This window comes from Heloderma suspectum, chromosome 2 (assembly GCF_057233095.1).
Source record: "Heloderma suspectum isolate Gila_16-S chromosome 2, 16-S_ref, whole genome shotgun sequence".
Taxonomy (NCBI): domain Eukaryota; kingdom Metazoa; phylum Chordata; class Lepidosauria; order Squamata; family Helodermatidae; genus Heloderma; species Heloderma suspectum.
This window is the reverse complement of record NC_139459.1, coordinates 374,975,572-374,991,024: the sequence shown is the minus strand read 5'-3', so window position 1 is coordinate 374,991,024 and position 15,453 is coordinate 374,975,572. Positions and strand designations below refer to the sequence as shown.

General features: G+C 47.6%; 1 protein-coding gene across 1 annotated transcript; it reads left to right on the top strand.

Moving 5' to 3' along the window:
- The first annotated feature begins 7,460 nt into the window (after positions 1–7,460).
- Positions 7,461–15,237, top strand: LOC146356205 (uncharacterized). The gene is given in 6 exon segments (XM_084831877.1): positions 7,461–7,995; positions 8,339–8,465; positions 9,511–9,593; positions 10,046–10,172; positions 13,683–14,324; positions 14,327–15,237. Coding segments are annotated over 6 exon segments (2,295 nt in total). The 5' UTR covers positions 7,461–7,551; the 3' UTR covers positions 15,199–15,237.
- Positions 15,238–15,453: the final 216 nt, after the last annotated feature.

Genomic DNA, 15,453 nt, shown 5'->3' with positions numbered 1-15,453 from the left:
AGAAAGAAGTTCTCCACTGCGGGTGTTTTGGCAACATCTCTCCCCCTGGGGTTCCCACCCACTGCGTGCCATTTTCTATCCGTTGCAGCCCTTTGCACCCACATGCACATGGAGCTCACGGGTCCCCAGGGTGGCCACCCACTGATCCCACCTTGGCCCAGCCATGATCCAAACAGCCCTTTCCCTGGGGCAGGAGGCAGGGCAGGGAATCACCTCAGTCCTGTCTTCCTCTTCACTCGTTCTAGGCATCCCGACTCTCTCACATGGACCCAGAGAAGGCACCTCTGTGGCTGGCAAAGCACGCCTGCCTCTTTTCTGGTCCTGCGAGACAAGAGTGCGCCAGAGCAGGCTCACACAAACACCCACGCACTCCTGATTCCCTAAGTCAGGCAGGGCATTAGTGCCACAAAACCTTCTTTCTAAGCTAAGCTGTCCCAGATGCTGTGACCTTCCCTCATAGGGGAGTTGCTCCAGCAGCTTGGTAATTTTGATTGCCCTTTTCTGCACCTTTTCCAACTCTGGAATGTCCTTTTTTGAGGGGCAGTGCATAAGAAGAACGTAAGAAGAGCCCTGCTGGGTCAGACCAAGGGTCCCATCTAGCCCAGCAGTCTGTTCACTCAGTGGCCAACCAGCTGCCCCAATGGGAAGCCTACCACAAGCAGGACAGGATTGCTGCAGCACCCTCCTGCCCCTGTTCCCTGGCAACTGGTGTACGCAGGCATACTGCCTCTGTTACTGGAGGTAGCATAGAGCTACTAGCAGTAGCCATTGATAGACTGCTGGTTTGATTCAGTTTACGATCACTTCCTGTGTCCCCCCCCTACCATGAAAACATCCAAATCCCTCTTCCCCAGCCCGGTGACCTCCAGGTGTGTTGGACTACAACTCCCACACTCCTCAGCCAGCATGGTTTGTTTGCACTTCTTTGAACTCTACAATGTGCTTTTGTAGATGCAGTGACCAGAGCGGTATGTGATATTGTAAGTGAGGTTGCATCATAGATTTGTATAAGGGGAGTATGGCCTTGGCAGTTTTAGGGTGGTTCTACATTAAGCAAAAAACCCACATCCTTTTCAGAGCTTTCTGCTTTTCGGTTTCTCTGCAGGATTAGGAACGGCTCCTTTACATGGCAGCTACGTGGTTTGAACTGAGGGAGTGCCTCCCTCCCTCCCACGTGTGCAAAGGGGTGGGGGCGGGGAGTCTTCTTGTTGTTGTTGTTCAGTCGTTCAGTCGTGTCCGACTCTTCGTGACCCCATGGACCATAGCACGCCAGGCCTTCCTGTCCTGAGCACTCTCCTGGACTGTGCTCAGGTTCATATTCATTGCATCGGTGATGCTATCTAGCCATCTCATCCTCTGCCGTCCCCTTCTCCTTTTGCCTTCAGTCTTTCCCAGCATCAGGGTCTTTTCCAGAGAGTTTTCGCATTAGGTGGCCAAAATATTTGAGCTTCAGCTTCAGTATCTGTCCTTCCAATGAGCACTCAGGGTTGATTTCCTTTAGGATGGACTGATTTGACCTCCTTGCAGTCCAGGGGACTCGTAAGAGTCTTCTCCAGCACCACAGTTCGAAAGCATCAATTCTTCGGCGCTCAGCCTTCTTTATAGTCCAGCTCTCACAGCCATACATTACTACTGGGAAAACCATAGCTTTGATTAGACGGACCTTTGTTGGCAAGGTGATGTCTCTGCTTCTTACTATGCTGTCTAGGTTTGCCATAGCTTTCCTCCCAAGGAGCAAGCGTCTTTTAATTTCATGGCTACAGTCACCGTCTGCGGTGATCTTGGAGCCCAAGAAAGTAAAATCTGTCACTGCTTCCATTTCTTCCCCTTCTATATGCCAGGAAGTGATGGGGCCAGATGCCATGATCTTAGTTTTTTTAATGTTGAGTTTCAAACCAGCTTTTGCACTCTCCTCTTTCACCCTCAACAAGAGGCTCTTGAGATCCTCTTCGCTTTCTGCCATTAGGGTGGTATCGTCTGCATATCGGAGGTTGTTGATAATTCTCCCAGCAATCTTAATTCCGACCTCTGATTCATCCAACCCGGCATTTCTCATTATGTACTCTGCATATAAGTTAAATAAGCAGGGTGACAATATGCAGCCTTGTCGTACTCCTTTCCCAATTTTGAACCACGCGGTTGTTCCATGTCCGGTTCTTACTGTTGCTTCTTGACCCTCGTACAGGTTTCTCAGGAGACAGGTAAGGTGGTCTGGTACTCCCATCACTTTAAGAATTTGCCAGAGTTTGTTGTGATCCACACAATCAAAGGCTTTAGCGTAGTCAGTGAAGCAGAAATAGACATTTTTCTGGAATTCTCTTGCTTTCTCCATGATGCAGCGAATGTTGGCGATTTGATCTCTAGTTCCTCTGCCTCTTCGAAACCCAGCTTGTACTTCCGGTAGTTCTCGGTTCGCATACTGCTGAAGCCTAGCTTGTATGATTTTGAGCATCACCTTGCTGGCATGTGAAATGAGCGCAATTGTGCGGTAGTTTGAACAGTCTTTGGCGTTGCCCTTCTTTGGAATTGGAATGTAAACTGACCTTTTCCAGTCTTGCGGCCATTGCTGAGTGTTCCAAATTTGTTGGCATATTGAATGCAGCACTTTAACAGCATCATCTTTTAGGATTTTAAATAGCTCAGCTGGAATACTGTCATCTCCGCTAGCTTTGTTGTTACTAATGCTTCCTAAGGCCCACTTGACTTCACTCTCGAGGATGTCCGGCTCAAGTTCAGTGACCGCACTATCATGGCTATCAAGGACATTACTATCATGGCTATCAAGGACATTAAGATCTTTCCTGTATAGTTCTTCTGTGTATTCTTTCCACCTCTTCTTAATCTCATCTGCTTCTGTGAGGTCCCTGCCTTCTTTGTCCTTTATCATGCCCGTCTTTGCACAAAACGTTCCCTTGAGATCTCCAATTTTCTTGAAGAGATCTCTAGTCTTTCCCATTCTGTTGTTTTCTTTTATTTCCTTGCATTGTTCATTTAAGAAGGCCTTCTTGTCTCTCCTTGCTATTCTCTGGAACTCTGCATTCAGTTGGATATATCTTCCCCTTTCTCCCTTGCTTTTCGCTTCCCTTCTTTCCTCAGCTACTTGTAAAGCCTCATCAGACAGCCACTTGGCTTTCTTGCATTTCTTTTTCTTTGGGATGGATTTTGTTGCTGTCTCCTGAACAATGTTAAGGACCTCCGTCCATAGTTCCTCAGGCACTCTGTCTATCAGGTCTAATCCCTGAAATCTATTCCTCACCTCCACTGTATATTCATCAGGGATATGATTTAGGTCATACCTGAATGGTTTAGTGGTTTTCCCTACGTTCTTCAATTTAAGCCGAAATTTTGCAAGAAGCAGCTCATGATCTGAGCCACAGTCAGCTCCAGGTCTTGTTTTGACTGACTGTATGGAGCTTCTCCATCTTTGGCTGCAAAGGACATAATCAATCTGATTTCGATATTGACCATCTGGTGATGTCCATGTGTAGAGTCGTCTCTTGTGCTGTTGGAAAAGAGTGTTTGCTATGATCAGCGTGTTCTCTTGGCAAAACTCTATTAGCTTTTGTCCTGCTTCATTTTGTACACCAAGGCCATGCCTGCCTGTTATCCCGGTGATTTCTTGACTTCCTACTTTAGCATTCCAGTCCCCTATGATGAAGAGGACATCTTTTTTTGGTGTTAGTTCTAGAAGGTGTTGTAGGTCTTCATAGAACCGATCAACCTCAGCTTCTTCGGCATCAGTGGTTGGGGCATAGACTTGAATTACTGTGATGTTGAATGGTTTGCCTTGGATTCGTACTGAGATCATTCTATCATTTTTAAGATTGTACCCCAGTACTGCTTTTCCCACCCTTTTGTTGACTATGAGTGCTACTCCATTTCTTCTAAGGGATTCTTGGCCACAATAGTAGATATGATGGTCACCTGATTTTCTTTTCACCACCAGACACATCCACAGCTGAGTGTCCTTTCGGCTTTGGCCCAGCCGCTTCACTCTTTCTGGTGCTACTTGGAAATACCCTCTGCTCTTCCCCAGTAGTATATTGGACACCTTCCGACCTGAGGGGCTCATCTTCCGGCGTCATATCTTTTAGCCTTGTGATACGTTCCATGGGGTTTTCTTGACAAGAATACTGGAGTGGGTTGCCATTTCCTTCTCCAGTGGACCACATTTTGTCAGAACTCTCTGCCATGACCTGTCCGTCTTGGGTGGCCCTGCACGGCATAGCTTATGGCTTCACTGAGTTACGCAAGCCCCTTCGCCACAACAAGGCAGTGATCCATGAAGGGGGAGTCTTGTTATCATAGCTTAACTTCTGCTATGCTGTTTTCTCACAGCCCCCAAGAAACCTCTAACTTACTTCTGAGTAGACCTAAAATGTACGATTGTGCTTACTGCAAAGCTTGACACACTTATGTGGGAGTAGACCCCATTGAACTCACTGGGACTTACTTCTGAGTAGACATATGATTACCCTGTAAGTCTGCAACCCTCAGCATACTTACTCAGGAGTAAGCCCCATTGAACTTAATAAGGTGCTCTGAAACAACAGAGGATGTTGCTTCTGAGCTTGGTGGGGTAGGGGATCAGATGTGTCTCCCCTTATTGTAGGGAGGCATTTTACCCTCTTCTCCCTCCAATTGAGAAATGCGGAGGCAGGAGACGCAACCTCCAGGCGATTCTTGCCCAATCTCCAGGCGATTCTTGCTTGTCAAATCTCATCCTGACCGCGCCCCCAACAACTATTTATTTATTTATTTTTATTTATTCGATTTATTAATCGCCGATCTGGCTGGTCACCCAGCCACTCTGGGTGATGTTGTTGTTGCTCAGTCGTAAAGTCGTGTCCGACTCTTCGTGACCCCGTGGACCATAGCACACCAGGCCTTCCTGTCCTCTGCTCTCTCCTGGGGTGTGCTTAAATTCATATTAATTGCATCAGTGATGCTATCTAGCCATCTCATCCTCTGCCGTCCCCTTCTCCTTTTGCCTTCAATCTTTCCCAGCATCAGGGTCTTTTCCAGGGAGTTTTCTCTTCACATTAGGTGGCCAAAATATTGGAGCTTCAGCTTCAGTATCTGTCCTTCCAATGAGCAGTCAGGGTTGATTTCCTTTAGGATGGACTGATTTGACCTCCTTGCAGTCCAGGGGACTCGTAAGAGTCTTCTCCAGCACCACAGTTCGAAAGCATCAATTCTTCGGCGCTCAGCCTTCCTTATAGTCCAGCTCTCACAGCCATACATTTCTACTGGGAAAACCATAGCTTCGATTAGAGGGACCTTTGTCAGCAAGGTGATGTTTCTGCTTCTTACTATGCTGTCTAGGTTTAGACCTAGTCCTTTAGACCAGGAACACATGGGGTAATTTGATAGCACATTATCTGCAATCTATTTAAAAACAGAACAGAGGGCATTTAGTGCAGGAAACACCCTGGAGGGTCACAGCAGGGCTCAATCGCAGGATAAAAGCTCCCTGTGAAGGAGCCCTTAGATAAAACATCCCCTGGGGATGGGGAGAGGTGGTTAGTGGTTTTAGGCCTTCGTTTGGCTTAGGTTAGGTTAAGAGGATAACACAAAGTAGCTAAGAAAAAGAACTTTATATTCAAGAAATCTTTTAAAGTTCAATCTTTATAATAATCTGAATAAGTTATTTGGATTCTTGCACAAGAATCCTATGATTCTTGTACACTGAGTCTGTACTTAAGTCTTCATCACGCTAGTTATACTTAACCTAGGTAGACGTTTAAAAAGGGCACGACACGCGCACACACAATTATACTCCAGGACAAAAAGGAGTATAGGTTAAAGGCGGAAAGCTGAGGTGGGTGGGAACACCTGCCTAGGTGGAAGCAAAGGCGAGCAGCCCCCATCTTCAGGGACCGTAGGCTGGGTGAAGAGAGGAGGGGGGCTGTCACAGCCTCCTGGAGCAGCTTTTATATAGCCAGTAGAACAAGACAGTCCTGTCCACAGGCTCACACAATCTACGAAGTTGCCACGCACAAGGAAAGAAGAACACGTGTGCCTGTGGGCGCCCATTCTGTTTTGCCCTTTGTTTTGGCTTTTCTCCGCTAATTGCCTTTCGCACAGGAGGCATCATGGCCAAATCACTCCCATCATTTTGTTGCTCGCGAATGTTCATCGCGGGGTTAAAGGTGGCGAGTTGGCGGGCTTAGAGAGGCAAAGAGGAAGGGGCCCTTGACTTAGGTGAATTTTATAGGGCATATCTGCGACGGTTGCTTCCGGCCCACTTCCCAGGGTCGGGGCGGGGGGCTTGTGTGTCGCCCACTTGTTCTCAGCCTCCGCAGCCTCCTCTGCACTCCGGTGAGTGGCGAGGCGTATTTGGGGAGGGGGCGCAGAGGCTGCCAGGGGGAGGTGGGGACGAGGACAGGCGGGAGAGGGGTGGGGGGACCCCGGAGTGGAAGATGCCTGGCCTGTGCATGGGGGAGAAGGCAGGAGGGCCCATGACCTGCATGGGGAGGCCGAGGAGGGGCTGAGACAGGAGTGCCATCTCTCTGCCTGTCTCCCCTAAGGTCTGTGCAGCCGACTGGGTGGTGGATAGGTTTAAATTAACGATTTGTTGTTGTTGTTGTTGACATTTCTATACTGCCTTATAGCTGCAGCTCCCTGGGCACTTTACAGAAGCTAAAACACTGAAATACAATGTACAGCGTTTAAAAGCCATTTACATAAAAGCACACAGACGATATACACAAACAACAGGTAAATGAACTAAATATAAATGGTGATTTAAATTGGCATTGGGGAGAGAAAAGGGGGGCAGATTCAAAGAATTCATTGAAATCACATCTCCCACAGGCGCCAGTTCATCTGTTCCGTAAGCAATGGTGCAAATTAGGCAAGAGTGCAAATATTCCTATATTTTAAGGAAGGAGTCTTAAACACTGATTCTTCGTTGGCATAGAAGACTTAAGGCGCAATCCTGTGCCTGTCGAGACAGAAAAAAAGTCCTTTGAGTCCCAACATTCTGCAGCAAATCTCCCACCAATCTGCTTCTTGGGATGAGCCCTTTGAGTTCTAGTACTTTGAGAGAGGGAGAAAAATGTCTCCCTATCTGTTTTCTCCACACCATGCATAATTCTGTACACCTCTGTCATGTCTCCCCTCGCTTGCCGGTTTTTTACACTACACAGCTGTTGTAACTTTCCTCAAAGGCGAGTTGTTCCAGCACCTTGATCATTTTAGTTGCCCTTTCTGCACTTCTTCCCACTCTACAATATCCTTTCCAGGGAGCACTGAACACAATATTGTAAGTTCAGTCGCACCATGGATTTGTATAAGGGGAGTATGACCTTTGCAGTCCCCCCCCCCCCCGCCAATAAATTAAAGCTTAATTCTCAGTCGCAAAGGTGAAGGAAACTTTCCCCAGTTTCTGGCTGTCTTTGAGTGTTTGATTCCTTTGCTACAGGGAAGAGACCCTGTCATTCGGTTTGCCTTGACGTGTTGGCTTTCGAAGACTTAGTAGGCCCAGCAGTTACAGCACTTCCTGCCTTAAACCATTTGGCAAAAGGTGATGGTGATTTGTCCACCCCAATGGAGGCTGCCTTGGACAACAAGATGGAGACAGAAAACCGAAATTCAGCTGGCCCAGAAGCAATAAAAGCCCCCCATACCATCCAGGTTGGGAGCAGTGGAGAATTCTGGGAAACAACTATACAGAAAATGCTGGGTGAAGACCCCTTCAGCTCAGTTGTACAACACCAGCATTTCAGGCAGTTTTGCTACCAGGAGGCTGAGGGGCCCCGAGAGGTTTGCAGCCAACTTCACGATCTTTGCTGTCGGTGGCTGAAGCCAGAGCAACACACCAAAAGTCAGATCCTGGACCTGGTGATCCTGGAACAGTTCCTGACTGTTCTTCCGCTGGAGATGGAGAGCTGGGTGAGAGAATGCAGACCAGGGACCAGCTCTCAGGCAGTGGCCCTGGCAGAAGGTTTCCTCCTGAGCCAGGCAGATGAGAAGAAGCAGGAACCACACCAGGTGAGAGAGTTTCATCCTGGTGGGTTCAAATGGCTGGCATGTGAGCAAGGACATCCTAAAACATCCCTCCCCTACCTGATGCTGTATACATATCTTGTACTACAACTCCCAGCATGCTCCAGCGAACATGCCGGGGCATGCTGGGAGTTGTGGTCCAACACATCTGCAAGGCACCAGGTTGTGAAAGGCTGTCCCAGAAGAACACTCCAGTTTCTCTTGCTGCCTTGTAGGAAGGGGATGACCCAACAAACTTCCTCACCTCACTCCCTAGTCCTTTGCATGTCCCTTTCCTCTTCTAAGCCTTCTTCTCACTCCCTGCCTGGGATCCCCGTTGCTGTTTCAGGTCCAGGGGCCGTTGGCGCAAGAGGCCTGTGATTTCCCTGAGGATGAGAAGGCTTCGTCGGCTGCCCGACAGAGGGTGCCGTCCAGGTGGATTGTGCAGGAGGCTGGCGGAGGGGCCACCTCACTGGGTAAGACTAATGTGTCTCCTCTGTGCTTGGCCTCCCTGCCTTCGATAGGTGAATAACCTGTCTTTCTTTTCCTCTGAACCTGTGTAAGGCTTCTGGGAATGTGCTGTAGCTCATCACTAAAGCACACGCCTGGTGCCTGAAAGGTCCCAGGTTCAGTCCCCAGCAACTCCAGGTAGGGCTGGGAAAGAATCCTGTCCAACTGCCAGGATTCAATTGTAGAGAAGCTCTCGGGGGGTGGGGGTGCTTTGTGGCCTATTTACCAGTGAGAAAGGCCTTTTCAATCAGGCCTTTCCTACAGCAGGCAACACCTTCTACCATGCACACGGTAATGCTGCCACCAGGACCTTTACTTTATATCTTTACTTCATGAGCTGTTGGGAGGCATTGGCTTTTATTCTGACTTAGGTTATTTTCTCTATTACTCTACCCTTTTGTAGCCATGAGATGTTTAACAGTAAATAATTCAGTTTAAAAGCTTACATATACATATATGTGTGTGTGTGTATTCTCTGCCACTCAACCACACTCAATTACCTCCTTAATCCTGTACACACAAATCTTCATCACTCTCTATTTCTTCACCATCCGTCTCTTTAGAAGCCCTGTCTTCACAAGTCACTCTCTGTCTCTTCACTATCTGTCTCTTCTTAGTCCATTCCCTATCGGTTCCCTATCTAAATTACACAATTACAGCACTCTGTTTATATAAAATAAAAAGAAAAAATCTTCCATGCAAGGATGTACATTGCTCTCCATACAAGGAATGCAACTTCCAAATATATACACAACATCTCTGATGGGTATGTCAGTGTGGTATAGTGGTTAGCTGTAGGACACAGGTCCAGCTTCCAGTCCCGACCATGAAGCTCACTGGGTGACTTTGGGCCAGTCACAGACTCTCAGCCTAAGCTACCTCACTGGGTTGTTGTGAGGATAAAATGGAGAGGAAGAGGACCAGGTAAGCTGCCTTGGGTTCATCACAAGGGGGAAAAAGGCAGGATATATCTTTTTTTAAGTCTTCCAGCTGCCTTTGTCTCCCTCATAGGCAGTGAAGCGATGCTGGCGATACGTTCCGGGTTGTCTCCTGTTCGCAGCGGAGTGGAAAGAGCTGCTGTGCAGCCAGACCAGGTAGGGAAGAAGTCCTGGGGGAGACGGCAGGATACAGTGATGGGATTGGATCCAGGACCTGCCCCCCGTGAGAGAAAAGGCTCCACTCATGGAAGGTCTATGCCCTGTTTTGGGGGTTCCCCCTCTCCTCTCAACATGACAGCTCCCCCCAGGATCTCCTGATGCTCTGTGTAGCTCTACACCCTGTGTAGGCTGGAGGGGCTGCCCTGGGAAGGAGATGGCGGGAGCTTCGATTTCACCAGTTTCCATCCGGATCCGAGCCTGGGTGTCTCTGCCTCTTGCACGTCTCTCTGAGCCTGAAAAGACCTGCCTGCTCCCTTTGCTTCTGCCCCCTAGGAAGGCTGTCACTGGCTCAGCAGCTGAGCCTGCAACCTCCTGGGCTTAACTCCCCATTTGGATTTTGCTTAGAAGGGGAAGAAGTGTTAAGGTCACCGTTCTTCTTCTAATTCCAGGGCCTGGTAACCTTTGAGGAGGTGTCTGTGTACTTCACCAAGGAGGAGTGGGCTGTCTTGGATCTGAACCAAAGGGCCCTGCACAGGGCAGTCATGGAGGAGAATTGGGAGATTGTGGCCTCTCTAGGTATGGCTTCCCCACTGTCCAGATGTTGCCAGTTATTTATCAGTACCCAGCATCCTCTTCTTCCGCTTGATTCTGTTGGCCTCAGTCTTGGGTGGTGAAAACTTTAGCTTGTGGCTCAGACTGAGTCAATGACTCCAGTGTGGCCTCCTTTCCCTTTTTTGTGTCTTGGCCAAGAAGTCCTTTTTAAAATATTTAACATTTTCTTTTAAGTCATTAAAAAAAAAATCCTAAGGGAAAGGGCTGTTTGACCGACTGTTTTGCGTGATGGTGAGTTCTCTTTCGCTGAAGGTATTTCAGATCTGTCGGCAGGCATAACTAGAGATGTAAAATCTCCAGAAATGTTGAGGCCATGGGAAAAAATGGTTTTTTTCACAGGCGGTTTCAGAGAAATGGGAAGGTTTAGAACAACTGAAAAATAAGCAATACTTATTTTTTATATTTTGACAGATCTAAAGTCACATTGTTGCTTTGTTGTCCCCAACTTGGTGCCCTCCAGATATTGTGGACTTCAGTTCCCATCAGCCTCAGGCAGCATGGCCAATGGTCAGGAATGCTGGGCACTGTAGTCCAAAACGTCTGGAGGGTGCCAGGTTGGGGAGGGCTCCTTTAGGAACAAAGAGCAGCCTTTCCATTCCAAAAGTTATTTTATGTATAACTTAATTTGCTCATACCTGGAGGAGGATTCATCTGAGGAGGAGGGGGGGAGCCAGCACAATGGGCCCCAGCCGAAGTTTTGGACTGTCCTATTCTAATGCCAGCAAGGACCTTGGGCAAGGTGTAGATAGTCCTAGGAGCAGCGGTGAGAGAGCAGCCAATTCAGTCCAAAGTCATACACAGGAGGCGAGGTCAAGGCAGTCCAGGGGTCAGTTCACCAGCATCCATTTCAGCAAGCATCAAGGCCAGTCAAGGGGGTCTCTGAAAACATTATCCAGAGGCGTAGCCAAGGTCTAGGAGCTTATTTGATCCGGTATCTTGAAAGCGAAGCCAAGCTTAAGGTGCTGTCATTTGCAGCAAAAAGCTGGTGTCAGTGAGGCTGAATTTATAGCCAATCGTTAATCCGCACAGCTGGCTAATTAGGTCAGCGTGTTGCTTTTAAGGGAGGCCCCCACGTGGTGACTTCCGTTTGTTTTTTTGCTGCACGTGTCTGATTCTATGCCGTTCAGAGGGATGGATCCCCTCGGGGTCTGCTTCCAGCATTTGGGGAGGTTCAGGAACTGCTTGAGAGGGGCCCAGCTGCTCCCGCAATGTTTCCAAAGGAGGACTGTTAGCCAAGGCCTCCTGTTCCTCGCTGAGCTCCGGCTGGGGCCCCTCTCCCGCCCCTTCTGCGGATGAATCCTCCTCCAGGTAGGGCATGACAATGACTGCTACAGCATCAGAAACACAGGACTGTATATAACAAAACCCAGACTGCCAAGAATGCACCATGGTGACTCTGCTCACACGTTGGGAAACCTAACATAAATGTCTGTCAGTAAAAATAGATTATATCAATAATTTTAATAAGGAATGAAAGAACTAACTATGCTGGGAATCTTACGGGGGGGGGTTAAAATAATATTTCCCCCCATGGCTCCATTATTTTCAGATATTTTACATCTTGCGTCTTTCTATTAAAGTGTTCTTATTAAATAGTTTTTAGAAATCATTTTGCGGAGAGTAAAGGCTGGGTAACAATATATAAATACTTTGTCTTAAATTCTAAAATAATTTTTTTAATAATCCAAAGCTGTTCCTTTTTTCCAGTTTTTCGGAAAAACAAAAACAGTCCATGGAAAAAAACTGGGAAAAAATATTTTATCTGAATTTTTCTGTTTTTTCTCTGGGCCTTCACATCTCTTGGCATAAGTAAGGGTGTTTCACCAGAACAAGCAGCCAAATATTTTGCTGTGGCAAAAATGAGATCACAATAAATCAATGGCTGACAGTAACAGTTAATGGGAAATAAATGGTATGGATGGTGTTTATAACAGGGCCCCCAAAACCTCTTGGGGCACATGGGCACATTTGGGAATTTGAAAAGCTGCTGTGGGCACCACCACAAAATGGCTTCTACAGAGGATGTGGCTAGTCACATAATGGCTGCCAGGGGTCCTGGCTAGTCAAACGTGTGTGAAAGAGGGGAGGCAGAGAGAAATAGTGAGACTAGAGGCTGGGAGAGGGGAGAAACAGCAAAGTACAGAGATGGGGAGAGAAATAGGCTGGAGGCTGGGAGGGAATGGGGACTCGCCAGGCAAAGCAGGGAGAAAGAGCAAGGCTAGAGGCTAGACAGGGAGAGAAAGAAGACTATTGGTACCATTTTCCAAGGTTTTTTAAACAATTATTTTGAAGGGGACAGGGAGGGTTGAGCTTCATAGGCGCTGTGTTGGAGCTCCGAGTTTATCATGTAAGATGGTTGTTACGTTATGTATGATGTTTAGCATTTAATTCGTTATTTTATGAAGAGTTGTATTATATTTCTTTTACATATCTTAATTTATCGTTGTTTTACTCATAATGCTCTACTGATCGTTTTTATGCACTAATATCTGGAAAGACAGATGGATGAAACGGGGGGTGGGCAACTATTTTGGGTCCGTGGGCACATTTGGGAATTTGATAAACTGTCCTGGGCACCACCACAAAATGGCTGTCATAGGAGGTGTGGCCCGGGACAAGTGACCTGCCCAAAAGACTGAGTAGAAGGTGGAGGTGGGGGCTGAGCCCCAGCAAACTAAGCAGCTTCTTTGAACCTGCAATGTTCAGCACCCACAGAAACCCATTTCATAGCAATCCCAAATCCTGTTAAGAAAATGTGTTGGTTTGTTTTTAAAAAGTGAGAGGGGAAGGGCACCTAGGTATTGCCAAGAACGGTGTGTGTGTGTGTGGGGGGGGCATTGGTTCCCAAAGGCATCACAGTGGTTTTCCTTGAAGTGAATAAACACTTTGGGTTTGGAGTAGTGGAGGCTGTGTGGGTCCAGTTTCAGTGGGGCTGTGAATCCATTCTGGGTTTCAGTCAGAACCAGCCAGAACTCTAAGGAGCTATCCAAGGTGCTGCCCCCAGCCCCAAAATAGGTTTATCATCTTGGATAGTTCCTTTAATGAACTTGAGCATGCTCCGGGACAGAGCGGAGGACAGGAAGGCCCGAAGAGACGGACATGACTTAACGACTGAACAACAACAGCAACAATAGCTCCTTTAGAGTTCTGTCTGGTTCTGACTGAAACTCAGAATGGAAGCACAGCCCCACCAAACCCGGAGCCACCAGCCCCCACTGGTATGGACTTATTTAAGCCGAGGCTGGATGGCCATCTGTCAGGGCTGGTGGAGCTACATCCTGCTTTGCAGATCCTGCCATGAGCACAGGGTTGGACTAAATGACCTCCAAGCTCCCATTGAACACTCAAATTCTATTATGTAGATCAATGTCATTTACTTGGCTGGAGGCAGCTCTCCATGCTCTCTGTCTCCTCATATGAGGCTCCGTCTCTTTCTTGGGCTCTGACTCCTCTTCTGTCTTTTCATTCCAACAGGTGATGGATGGGAGACCAAGAGTGAGAAAGAAGCACCCAGCGGGTTACTGGAAAGAGCCAGATGTATAAAGGGAGGACGACAGAGAAGGAGAAGGGGAGTAAAACAGAAGCAACAACACACGCCTTCTGCCTATCCCTGCGGCAGCATCCATGAAGTCTCAGTCCAAGGAAAAATAGCCAAAGGAAAAGAAGGGCATAAGTGCCCAGCGTGTGGGAAAAGCTTCTGTAATAAATCGAGCCCAAATCAGCATTGGAAAACTCACACAGGGGAGAAACCGTTTGAGTGCTCTGAGTGTGGAAAGAACTTCTGTCAGAGGACAAACCTTGTGAAACACCAAATAATTCACACAGAGCAGAAACAATTTAAATGCCCTGGATGTGAAAAGAGCTTCCATCAGAGAGGAAACGTTATTAAACACCAAAGGACCCACACAGGAGTGAAACCCTTTAAGTGTCTGGAGTGTGGAAAGAGCTTCAGTCGGAGGGAAAATCTTACTGGTCACCAAAGAACCCACACAGGGGAGAAATCATTTAAATGCTTGGAGTGTGGGGAGAGCTTCATGTGGAACACGCAACTCATTTCCCATCAAATGTACCACACAGGTGGGAAACCTTACCAGTGTTTGGAATGTGGAAGGAGCTTCTGTCTGAGGGGAACTTTACTGACCACCGAAGAACCCACACAGGGGAGAAACCCTTTAAATGCCTGGAGTGCGGAAAGACCTTCAGCCGGAGGGGAAAACTCACTGGCCACCAAAGAACCCACACAGGGGAGAAACTGTTTAAATGTCCTGGATGTGAAAAGAGCTTCTATCACAGGGCAGACCTCGTTAAACACCAAAGCATTCACACAGGAGTGAAACCATTTAAGTGTGAGGAGTGTGGGAAGAGCTTCAGTCAGAGGGGAAACCTTACTGAGCACCAAACAACCCACACAGGGGAGAAACCATTTAAATGCTTGGAGTGTGGGGAGAGCTTCATGTGGAATGTGCAACTGACTTCCCATCGAACAATCCACACAGGGAAGTTACCTTATCAGTGCCTGGAGTGTGGAAAGAGCTTTCTTAAAATGCATAGCCTCATTAAACATCAAACCATCCACATCGGTGAGAAACCATATAAGTGCACAGACTGTAGCAAAAGCTTTACCGCTCAATCGTGCCTTACTACACATCAGAGAACACACACAGGTCAGAGACCATATAAATGCCTGGAGTGTGGAAAGCATTTCGGGCAGAGCTCACATCTTACTGTACATCAGAGACTTCACACAGGAGAGAAACCATTTAAATGTTTTGAATGTGGAAAGAGCTTTACTCAGAAAACAGGTCTCACCTCCCATCAAAGGACACACACAGCAGGAAAAGTATATAAATGTCTCGAGTGCGGAATGCGCTTCAACCAGACTACATGTCTCACTTCACATCTTAGAATCCATTTGAAGGGTGCCTGTATAAAGAACCAGAGCCAACTTAAACCTTTGGCAACAGCAACGAAGAATAGTGTGGCATATTAAGCCATGCTGTATCAGACAAAGACTCCATTTAATCCAGCAGTCTGTTAATTCAGTGGGAAACCATTTAACTGTGGGAAACCCATAAGCAGGAGAAGAATGCAACAGCATCCTCCCACCCATGTTCCCCAGCACCTGGCGTACTTAGGCATTTGTTGTTCACTCGTTCAGTTGTGTCCGACTCTTCGTGACCCCATGGACCATAGCACGCCAGGCCATCCTGTCCTTCGCTGTCTCCCGGAGTGTGCTCAAGTTCAT